The sequence below is a fragment of the Manis javanica genome, chromosome X (assembly GCF_040802235.1).
Source record: "Manis javanica isolate MJ-LG chromosome X, MJ_LKY, whole genome shotgun sequence".
Taxonomy (NCBI): domain Eukaryota; kingdom Metazoa; phylum Chordata; class Mammalia; order Pholidota; family Manidae; genus Manis; species Manis javanica.
Window position 1 is genome coordinate 71,638,162 of NC_133174.1, and position 12,898 is coordinate 71,651,059.

At 31.6% G+C, this 12,898-nt stretch overlaps 1 protein-coding gene across 10 annotated transcripts in view; it reads right to left on the reverse strand.

Annotated features, from left to right (window-relative positions):
- The window catches only part of RPS6KA6 (ribosomal protein S6 kinase A6), a 166,714-nt gene that overhangs the window by 70,772 nt on the left and 83,044 nt on the right, over positions 1-12,898 (reverse strand). For 6 of the 10 annotated variants that reach the window (XM_017668067.3, XM_037004819.2, XM_017668046.3 and 3 more), the window contains 3 exons: positions 12,549-12,616; positions 11,807-11,887; positions 10,294-10,373 (listed from right to left, as the gene is read on the reverse strand). In XM_017668067.3, coding sequence (XP_017523556.1) covers positions 10,294-10,373; positions 11,807-11,887; positions 12,549-12,616 — 229 coding nt within the window. Of the gene's footprint in view, positions 1-10,293; positions 10,374-11,806; positions 11,888-12,548; positions 12,631-12,898 lie in introns of all 10 variants that reach the window. The other 4 variants (XM_037004820.2, XM_017668053.3, XM_073227578.1 and 1 more) reach the window with 1 other exon arrangement.

A 12,898-nucleotide genomic window follows, 5' to 3' on the forward strand; every position in this document is an offset into this window, starting at 1 on the left:
AGGATCAGTTATCTAGAAAACAGGACAGTGGAATCTGCTCAAACAGAGCATTGAGAAGAAAAAAAAAGGAAAATTGAAGATAGCTGAAAGGTCCTATGTGCAACATGAAGCAGAAAAACATTCACATTATAGGGGTACTAGAAAAAGAAGAGAGAAAGAGTCAGAAAGTTTATTTGAAGAAATAAGGGCTGAAAGCATCTCTAACCTGGATACGGAAGCAGATATCCAAATCAAGGAAGCCCAGAGTTCCAAAGAAGAACCTAAGAAGATTTGCACCAAGACATTATAATTAAAGTATCAACAGTTAAAGAAATAATCATGAAGCAGCACAACAAAAACTTGTTACATATAAAGGAACCCCTATAGACTATAAGAATTGTTCAATAGGAACTTCACAGGTCATAATGGAGTAGCACAATATAGTCAAAGTGCTGAAAGTAAAAAAAAAATTATAATCAAGAATATGCCACCCAGCAAGTTTACCCAGAATTGAATGAGAGATAAACAGCATTCCAAACAAATGAAAGTCAAAAGTTCATCACCACTTAACCAGCCATGCAATAAGTGTTAAAGTAACTTCATTAAGCTGATAAGAAAGGGTATTAATGAGTAACAAGAAAACATGAATGAATAAACCTCACTGGTAAAGGTGAATACACTCATTCCCCCTTATCTGCAGCAGACATGTTCTAAAACTGTCACATGGATACCTAAAACTGTGGATAGCACCAAATCCTACATATACTACGATTTTTCATATACATACATATCTATGACAAAGTTCAATTTACAGATTAGGCAGTAAGAGATTAAAAATAACTAGTAATAAAATACAACCATAACCTTATACTATAATAAACACTATGTGAATGAAGATGCTCTCAAAATACCGTATTGTACTTTACTCACCTTTTTTCTTATTATGATGTGAGGTGATAAAATGCTTACATGATAAGATGGTAAAGTGCTTACATGATGAGATGAAGTGATGTGAATGATGTGGGCATTACAATGTAGCATTAGGGTACCACAGACCTTCTGATAATACATCAGAAGGAAGATCTTCTGCTTCCAGACTGTGGGTTGCCCATTGGTAACTAACACCACAGAAACTGAACTGTGGATAATAGGGGACTATTATATCTAATAAAGGTAGTGGATTAATCACTTATGAAGCTAGTATGAAGCTTGGAAAAAACAAAATTAGTAAAAAGAGCTATAACTAAAATAGTTAAGGAATACACAAAATAAAAAGATGTAAAATGTGACATCAAAAACGTAAAATGTTGGGAGAGCAAAAATACAGTTTTCCAATACATTCGAACATAAGTTGTTAACAATTTAAAACAGCCTGTTATATATACAGGCTGTTACATGTGAGCCTCATGGAAACCACAAAGCAAAAACCTAGAGTAGATACAAGAAGATTATAAGAAAAGAATCTAAGCATTACACTAAAGAAAGTCATCAAATCACAGTGAAGAGGGCAAGAGAATTAGAGAGGAACTACAAAATTTCCATAAATACTTAAAATGGGAGTAAGTATATACTAATCAGTAACTATTAAATGTAAATGGATTAAATTCTCCAAATAAAATACACAGAATGACTGAATGGATAAAAAAACAAGACCCACCATATGTTCACTTTATCATGTAAAAGAGACTCACTTTAGATGTAAGGACATACAGAGACTAAAAGTAAAGGGATGGAAAAAGATGTTCCACACAAATGGAAACCGAAAGAAATCTGGTGTATGTATACCTATATCAGATAAAACTGACTTTAAGACAAAGATATTATTAAAAGACAAAAGCATTACATAATGATAAAGGGGTTAATGTAAAGAGAATATAACATTTCTACATATTTATGCACCTAACAAATGCGCACCTAAATATATAAGCAAATATTAACAGAAATAAAGGAAAAAACAGACAGCAATACAATAATAGGGAACTTTAATATCCCACTTATGTCAATGGATAGATCATCCAGACAGAATATCAGTAAGGAAGCAACAGTCTTAAATGACACATTAGACCAGATGGACTGAATATAGGTCATACAGAACATTCCATATATATGATTTTCAAGCACACATGAAACATTCTTCAAGATACTCCATGCTAGTCCACAAAACAAGCCTCAATAAATTTAAGAATGAAATCATACCAAGCTCCTTTTCCAACCACAATGGTATTAAAGTAGAAATCAATCACAAGAAGTAAACTGGAGAAGTCACAAATGTGTGGAGATTAAACAACATGCCACCACACAACCAATGTTTTAATGAAGAAGTGAAAGGAGGACTCAAAAATACCTTGAAACATATAAAATGGAAATACAACTTACCAAAATTGATGGGATGCAGCAAAAGCAGTTCTAAGAGGAAAGTTCATAACAATACAGGCATAACTCATGAAACAAGAAAACTTAAAAAAAATTAACTTTACACCTAAAGGTACCAGAAAAAGAACAAAGCCCAAGTTATGAGAAGGAATGAAATAATAAAGATCAGAGTGTAAATCAAAAAAGTATGGAACTAAACAGACAGCAGAAAAGATCAATGAAGCTAAGAGATGGATCTTTGTAAAGGTAAACAAAATTGACAACCCTGTAGCAAGACTCATCATGAAAAAAGAGAGATGGCTCAAATAAATAAAATCAGAAATAAAAGAGGAGATGTTTTAAGTTATACCACAGATAGCACACAAATAAAAAGGACCATAAGAAACTGCTATGATTAATTATGTGAAAATTGGAAAATCTAGAAAAATGGATTAACTGTGAGACTCATATTATCTGCCAAGACTGAATCATGAAGAAATAGAAAATCTGAATAGACTGACACTAGTAAGTAGACTGAATCAGCAATCAAAAATGTCCCAACAAACAAAAGTCCAGGACCAGATGGCTTCACTGATGTGCTTTACCAACATTCAAAAAAGATTTAATACCTATCCTTCTCAAATTCTTCCAAAAAACTCAAGAGGCAGGAAATCCTCCAAACTCATTATCTGAGGCCAATATTACATGATGCAAAAACCAGACAAGGACACTAAAAACAAAAAAAATTACAGGTCATTATCCCTGATGAACCTATGTACAAAAACCCTCAACAAAATATTAGCAAACTGAATTAACCAATACATCAAAAGGATCATACACCATAAACAACTAGGATTTATTCCAGGGATACAAGGATGTTTCGTTATCTGAAAATCAATCAACATGATACACCCCATTAAACTAAAGGAAGGATGAAGATCATATGATCATCTCAATATATGGAGAAAGAGCATTTGACAAAATTCACCATCTATTTATGATAAAACTCCCAAAAAAATGGGTATAGAGGGAACATATCTCAACATAATAAAGACCATATAATATAAGCCACCCAGTAACATCATTCTTAACAGTGAAAGGCTGAAAACTTTTCCTCTAAGAAAAGGAACAAAACAAGGACACCCATTATCTCCTCTTTTATTCAAAATGTATTTTAAGTCCCAGGAAGACCAATTAAGCAGGAAAACAGATAAAAGTCATCCAAACTAGAAAGGACTAAAACTTCCACTGTATGAAAATGACATGATTTTCTATATGGAAAACCCTAAAGACATCACCCAAATACTGTCAGAACTAATAAAATATTTCAGTAAACTTCAGGGTCAAGACCTGTCTATACACTAACAAAAACATATCAGAAAGGGAAATTGAGAAAGCTATCCATTTACACTTGCATCAGAAAGAATAAAATACCTAGGAATAAATTTAACCAAGGAGGTGAATGATCTGTACACTGAAAAATACAAGACACAGATAAAAAAGGTAAAAAATAAACAAATAAATGGTAAAATACTCCTTGCTTCTGGATTGAAATAGTTAATGTTTAAATGTCCATATTTCCCAAAGCAATCTACAAATTCACTGTAATTCCTATAAAAATCCCAGTGGAATTTTTCACAAAAATAGAACAAACACCCTAAAATGTGTACAGAATCACAAAAGACTCTTGAATAGTCAAAGCATTCTTGATAAAGAACAAAGCTAGAGGTATCATGCTCCCTGACTTCAAGACTACACTACAAAGCTATAGAAACAAAAGTAGTACAGTATCGGGAAGAAAAAAAAATACAGACACATTGACCAATGGAACATAATAGGGAGCCCAGAAATAAACCAATACATGTGTGGTCAATTTATGACAAAGGAGGCAGGACTAAACAATGGGGAAAGGACAGTCTCTTTAATAAATGGTGTTCGGAAAGCTGGACAGCCACATGCAAAAGAATAAAACTAGATACTATGTTACACCACACACAAACATTAACACAAAAGGATGAAAGAGTTGAATGTAAGAACTGAAACCACAAAACCCCTATAACAATGTAAAAGTGGTAAAATTCTTGACATCAGTCTTGGCATTGTATTTTTTTGGATCTAACTACAAAAGCAAAAACAACAAAAACAAAAATAAGCAAGTGAGACCACATTAAACTAAAAATGTTCTGTACAGCAAAGGAAACTATCAACAAAATGAAACAGCAACCTACAGAATGGTAGAAAATATTTGTAAAACGTATATTTGATAAGGGGGTAATATCCAAAATATATAAAGTACTCATGTAACTCAATAGCAAAAAACATTTGATTAAAAATAGGCCAAGAATCTGATAGACATTTTTCCAAAGACATACAGATGGTCTACAGGCACAAGAAAAGCTGTTCAACATCACTAATCATGAGGGAAACATAAATCAAAATTACTATGAAATATCACCTGTTAAAATGGCTCCTATCAAAAAGACAAAAAATAACAAGTATCGGGGAGGTGGTGGAAAAAGGGAACCATCATGCACTGTTGGTGAGATTGTAAACTGGTATTGTCACTATGGAAAATATTAAAAACAGAATTACCATATGATAGAGCAATTCAACTCCTGGTATTTAACAAATAAAACAAAAACCCTAATTTGAAAAGATAAATGCACCCGTGTTCATTGCAGCATTATTTACAATACCCAAGACACAGAAACAACTTAAGTGTACATTGATATATGAATTGATAGATGTGGTATACACCTATAGTGGAACACTACTCCACCATAAAGCAGGAAATCTTGCCATTTATAACAACACAGATGGATCTTGAGAATTTTACTAAGTGAAATAAATCATACAGAGAAAACTAAATACTATATGATCTCACTTACATGTGGAATATAAGAAACAAAACAAATGAAGAAACAGAACAAAAGTAATAGATCTAGAGAACTGAGTGGTAACTATCAGGGGAGGGTGGTTGAGTGTGGGGAAATGGATCAGGAGGTACAGACTTCCAGTTGTGATATAAAAGTCATGGGGATATTGTGTGCAGTATGGTGACTGTAGTCAATGGTATTGTAGTGCATATAAATGCTGCCAGGGAAGTAGATCCTGAAAATTCTCATCACAAGAAAAAAAAATTATGATTTTTTTATGGTGGCGGATGGTGACTAAACATATTGTAGTGATTATTTCACAATATATTCAAGTTTTGAATCATTACCTTGTACATCTGAAATTAATATAATTTTGTATGTCAATTATACATCAATAAAACAAAGTTTGGCAGAAAAAAAAGGAAAAAAAGAACAAAACACAGATGGGACAAAAACACAAACAGCAAGATGAGATATTAAAACCCTACCATACCAATAATCATATTAAATGTTAACAGTCTAACACCTCAATTGAAAGGCATAGATTTTCAGATTGGATAAAAAGGACAAGTATATGCTGTTTTAAGTACTGCACCTTAAATATAAAGACACAAAGAGGTTAAATAAAAATATGGAAAATAATATATCAAGCTAACACTAATTTAAAAAGAAGCTGGAGTAACTATTAATACCATGGATTTCTAAGTAAAGAATACTAGCAGGGGTAAAATAAGTGATTTCATAATCATAAAGGAGTCAATTCAGCAATAGGGAATGATTATCTTAAAAGTTCATGCATTTAATAACAGAACTTTGAAATACATGAACCAGAAATTGACCAAAATTCAAGAATAAATAGATCATTACATAATTACAGTCAAACGTTTTATAATCTATATCTCTTAAAATACATAGAATACGTAGGCAGGAAATTAGGAAGAATGCAGTAGACACAATACCACTATTAAAAACTTGATCTAATTGATCATATTACCTTTTACTACCCAAAAGCAGAATACACATTCTTCTCAAATGCACGTGGAACATTTTTAAAGATACACCATATTCTGAAGCATATAATAATTATAAGTGAAGTTAAGATAATTCAAGTCATATAAAGTATGCTTTATGACCACAATGAAATTAAATTAGAAATCAGTAATAGAAAGTTATATGGAAAATGCTAAAATACAGGCCTGCCTCATTTTATTGCACTTTGTTTTATTGTGCTTTGCAGATACTGCATGTTTTACAAACTGAAGGATTGTGGCAACACTGTGTCAAGCAAGTCTACTGGTACCATTTTTCCAAGGCATTTATTCACTTCATGTGTCTATCACATTTTGGTAATTGACAGAATATTTCAATTTTTTTCATTATTATTATATATTAAGGTCATACACATTGTTTTATACATAATGTAATTGCACCCTTAATAGACTACAACACAGTGTAAACATAACTTTTATATGCACTGCAAAACAAAAAAATTATTTGACTTGCTCTGTTGGGATATTTGCTTTATTGCCATAGTCTGGAACTAAACCCACAATATCTCCAAGGTATACCTGTGTTTGTAAATTAAACAACATAATTCTGTATACCCCATGAGTCAAAGAAGAAATAAAAAGGAAATTAGAGAGGATGCTGAACTGTAAGAAAATAAAAACATCACTTATCAAAATTTGTGGGATGACACTAAGGCAGTATTTCAAGGGAAATTTATGACACTACACATCTATATTAGAAAAGAAGAAAGGCCTTGAATCAGTCACTTCAGCACTCATCTCAAAAACCAGAAAAGCTAGGGAAATAAAGTAAGCAGAAGAAGTGAAGTAATAAAAATTAAAGTTGTAAACAATTAAATAGAAAACAGAAATACAGTAGGGAAAAATCAATAAAACCAAAAGCTGGTTGCTGTTTTGAAAACAATAAAATTGATAAAACTCTACCAAGGCTAAGCAGGGCAAAAAAAGAGAGAAGACAGAAAATACTAACATCAGCAATGATGATACCAACATCACTAATGATTCTACAGCTATAGAAATGATCATAAGGAAATATTATGGGCAACTTTATGCTAACAAATTAGGTAACTGTAATGAAATCTATACATACCTTAAAAGACACGATATACCATAACTTACTCAAAAAGACAGATAAACTGAATAGACCCAATATTATTAAATGAAAATTTGTAGTTAAACTTCTTGCCATCTAAAAAAACTTCAGACCCAGATGACTTTACTGGTGAATTCTACCAATCATTTAAAGGCATTTTAACATCGACCTCTTCCAGAAAATTGAAGAGGAGAAAATACTACCCACCACATGCTGTAACAGCAGAATTACTCTGACACCAAAACTAGTCAATAAACAATACAAGAAAACTACAGTCAAATATCCATCATGAAAACAGATGCAGAAATTGTTAACAAACTTAGCAAATATCATCCAAAAACATACAAAGATAATAAATACATCATGACTACATGGGGTTCAACCAGATGCAAGGTTGCTCCAATGTTTGACAATCACAATGTAATTCACTATATTAAAAGATTAAAGAATAAAGTATGATCATCTCAATAACCACAGAAAAAAATTTGACAAAATCTCTTGTACATTCCTGATAAATACTGCAACAAACTAGTAAAAGTTTAGTGGTAACTGAATCTGCTAGAGATCATGTAAGAATATCTACATTTAAATTAATAATTTATGATGAAATTATGCTTTCCTCCCAAGATCAGATATAAGGCAAGTATGTCTGCTCTTATCAATTCTGTTTAACACCAAACTGGAGGGTCAAGCCAGGGCAACAAATACAATACATGATATCCATAGCGGAAAAGAAAGTAAAACTCCTTAATTTGCAGGTTAGAAATAGAAAATTCTATGAAACCTACAACAAAGCTGACAGCTTTACTAAGTTTAGTTAGATTCTGGGATACAAGTTCAATATCCAAAAAAATCAATCATAATTCCATCCAATTTGAAAATAAATTAAAAAAGCAATTTCATTTACAATGGCATTCAGGAAAGGAAATACTTAGAGGTAAATCTGACAAAAGACATGCAAGACCTGTACACTAAAAGTAATGAGAGATTGATGAGGGAAATTAAAGAAGACTCAAGCAAATGGAGAAATATACCATGTTTGTGGATTGGGAGACTCAATATTGTGATTATGTCAGTTACCTACAAATTGCCCTATAGATTCAATGCAATCCTAACCAAAATCCCAGCAGGACTGTTTGTAGAAAGGAAGAAGCTGATCTTAAAATTGATATGGAAATGCAAAGGACCTAGAAGAGGCTAAGAAACTTGAAAAAGAAGAGCAAATCTCAAGGATTTGCACTACCTGGCTTCAAGACATACTATAAAGGTACAATAACCAAGGAAGTGTGGTACTAGCATAAAGACAGACAAAAGATCAATGAATAGAACAGTGTCCAGCAATAGATCTTCACATATATGGTCAACTGATTTTCAATAAAAATACAGGGTAATTCTATGGAGAAAGCATAGCCTTTTCCAATGATGATGCTAGAACAATGGGATATTTATACACACACAAAAAAGACTTCAACATATACGTATCACCATATACTAAAATGAACTCAAAATATATTATAAACTTACATGTAAAAAGTAAAACTATAAAACCTCTTGAAAACATCAAAGAAAATCTTTGTGACCTGGGAGAAGAAAATATTCCTTAAATAAGACACTAAATTCATAAAAGAAATAAAATTATGTTAGACTTCATCAAAACTAGAACTTCTGCTGTTTGAAAGATACTGTTAAGAGAATGAAGAGAAACTATAGACCAGAGGAAAATATTTGCAAACAACATATATGATAAAGGACTTAGCATGCAAAATATATGAAGACTTAAATTAAGTAAGAAAACAAACAATCCAGTAAAATATGGGCCAAAGATTTAAACAGGTATTTCATAAAAGATGACAGATGGCAAAAGAGTGCATTAAGAGATGTTCAACATCAATAGTCATTAGGGTAATACAACTCAAAAGCACAATAAGGTACCACTACATACTTATAAGATGTCCAAAATTAAAACAAGACTGACCATACCAAGTGTTGGCAAGGATGTGGAACAACTGATACTCTCATATGCTGCTGGTGGGAACATAACCACTTTGGAAATAGTTGATAGTGTCTTTAAGATAAGTTAAAACATACACCTAATATATAATTGAGTCATTATACTCCTAGGCTCTTAAAATGAAAAATGAAAATGTATGCCCATATCACTTGCACATGAATGTTTGTAACACCCTTATTAGTAATATTCAAGAACTGCAAATAACCCAAACATCCATCAACAAGTGAATGATTAAACAAAGTACTGTGTATCCATACAGTGGAATACTACTAAAAACTAAATATAATGAACTATTCATACACGTAATATGGAAAAATATCAAAATAATTAAGCTGAGTTAAATAAGCAAGACAAAGAAAGAACACATACTATACGATTCCATTTATATAAAGTCCTAGAAAATGTAAAACGAACAGTGGGAGAAAGCAGATTCAATAGCGGTGGGGCAAGAGGGAGGCATGACAAAGGGAGACAAGAAAATTTTGGGGGACGACGGATAAGATAGTTCTTTTGGTTATAAAAATGGTTTCACAGGTATATAAAAAATGTCAAAATTTATCAGTGTGTGTATTTTAATATGTGTGTCAATTTTAAACATGAAAAAATTCTGTTTAAAGCTGTTTTAAACATGAATAAATTAAACACTACTCCCAGTGGCATCTTGATAGCTTCAGTAGCCAAAGTAGTAGGCTTGCCTCTATCTACTTCATCCAGTTATTTATACTGATCTGCTCCCTAAAACAATAATGAGTAATACACTGAGATGATCTAAATGACAAGCAGACAGAAAATGGCATTAACTGGCACATCTACTAAGTACTATGCAATGATATAAATAGAATTATTATCATTTAAAATTTCTATAGGAAAAAGTAATTAACAAAATTTTAAAAAATGATTTTTCTTAGTTTTGTTTCAATAAAATGCAGTAAAAATTTAATAACAGATTCTTACCTCTTTCGATAATCTTGTGAAGACATCTCCTCCCCTGAGAAAATCCAATATTAAATATAGCTTCCCTTCAGTCTGGAAGGCTAATTAGAAATTAGAATGTAGTAACAAAACAACCTTAAAGCCTTTTAAAAAGCATAGTATACTTCAAAAATAATGCATATGTTTAGAATTTTATCACTAAAGACTATAAAGCAATTAAGTATTTACTCACATGGTTCACTACTGGATAATCTCAAAATTAAATCTAGGGTTGAAATAGCTATAGAACCTTTCCCACAATGTAATCAACCTTGTCTGTGGCTTTACGCAGAAACTTTGATTGTCACTTTCCTGCTTTATGGAGCATTATGTTCTACTGTAGTTGCCTGAACTCTACCTCCCCACCTACTGAAAATCTAATCTTTCAAGCTCCACAAAATACCACCTCCTCTATTAAGCTTTTTCTCTATTAAAGATTTCTCCCTTTTCACATTTCCCTACAGCATTCTTAACCTCTTCACTATCAGAATTACATGCTATTATTTTTCAGATCTCACTGTATTTTATTTATGTCTATCTTATAGTACTTATTCCATTTTAATTGGTACAATTAATTTGTTTACATGTCTATGTTCCTTACAGATTATAAATTTTTTAAGATCACAGACTGTTTCACCTCTAGAGCCCACTGCATTTAATATAGTGTTTTGCACACAACTGGTATATACTAATTCCATGACATCCTGGAGATTCAAGGAAGGAGGGCTTCAGAAACTCTACTTTCATTCTTTTAGGGTAGCAAGGACTAAAAGCATACAGGTGGGAATTTCTTGTTTTTTTTAATACAGATAATTGGGTACACATTTTAATGCATTATTTGTCAAATAGGATAAAACCAATAGCTGCTACTATTTTAAATCTTGAAAACTGAAAGTGACATAGACAATATCATCAATTTAATGATGTTAAATGACCTTTGAATTCTCCCAGGAAGCCAAACTCAGCAATCGCAAGCATATATTAAATTAGTAAGGTAGTTGTGATTTAAACCCAGAATTCATACTCTTTCCATTATACCTACTGATTCTCACTGGTATTTGTCTCAACTCAAATGTAAGAAAGAATGACTCTAATCGACTAATATAACTACATGGTCCTCTTCAACAGAATGAGGAAATAAGATTGATATGCTCATTATGAACATGTAAGAGCAGTACATCCAAACAGCAGAACACTTTGATTAATTATCATAATTATCATAGTAGTTTACAGCCTGAGATCACTGGAGTTATATCAGAGTAGATAACAGAAATACTGCCAGATAAGTAATCAGAAGGTACCATCTTGTTACAACTTAACCAACAAACACAGGAAATGAAACTAAAAGCTGGATATTGATTCTTATTTCAGATAAACACATTTTACATAGTTGAATGTATTAAATCAGTTTGAAGTATTTATTTCCTGTTACATTATTGTCTGAAAGGAAATCTTAAATCTCTAATTCCATACATTTAAAAGAAGGATTTCATACCATAGTGCAATTTGACAATAAATGGATGATTAACTTCCACTAGTATATCTCTCTCCATCTTTGTCCGAACTCTGTCTCGAACTAAAAATCAAAGGGTAGAATATGTTATCTTGTATATAATTTCAGTAAAGACCCCATCAATAATTCACCAAAAATATAAAAATATAACTTTATAAGTACCTAAATTTGCAGTTTACATATTCCTAGACAGTAATTACCATATTCTCAGAAAGCCAACAAATTCATATTAGACCTAGAGATGGGTTAAAATTACATAAATAGGTATTTAGCTAACATGCATATTATACAGTAGTATCTAATTGTTCAAATGAGTTTACTGATTAAAACTGATCACAGTGTTATTGTCATCATAGCCTAGAAGACAGTATACATGACTGTACACAGACAGTTGTGTTTTCTCAATATGCAATACTAATACAGAAGGACCAGAAAAAAATAAGAATCTTGAAATAAAAGAATATAGCTTAATAAAATGTACACTTTAAATTAAATAAAAGGTGTCACTTTTTATAGCATTACATTTTTATCAGGGTACAATATCACTAAATTAGGGCATACACCAATATCAAACCTAGAAATATGACTTTCTGGCTAGAAGACTATAACAATAGCTAATATTAAAAGGAAACTAAATCTACTCACCTTATGTAAGCAATACACAGCACATTTCTTAAAACAAGCTTTACCAAATTCTACTGTAATAAGCTTTATGATTGTTTACCTTTTAAAGATGCTTTTTTTAACACCTTCATTGCATAGAGCTGTCCAGCATCAGGACCAGTCTTCTTTCTAACAAGAAAAACCTAATAAGGAAATTTTTTAAAAAAGTAAAATTCACATTCCAAGGCATTCTTACTACACATACACATTAGCACACACCTGTGTCCTTTTATTTTCTCTAATTTTATAAAGATGTACCTTTTCCTATAAATTATACTCTCACTTAATATTACTCACTTATTTAGTAAATCACACTCTCAAACTATTATAGAAAAGAAGAATTTTAAATAGATGACATGGTCATGGACTTTAAGAATTTTATGATGTAACAAACATATAACAAAAGACAAT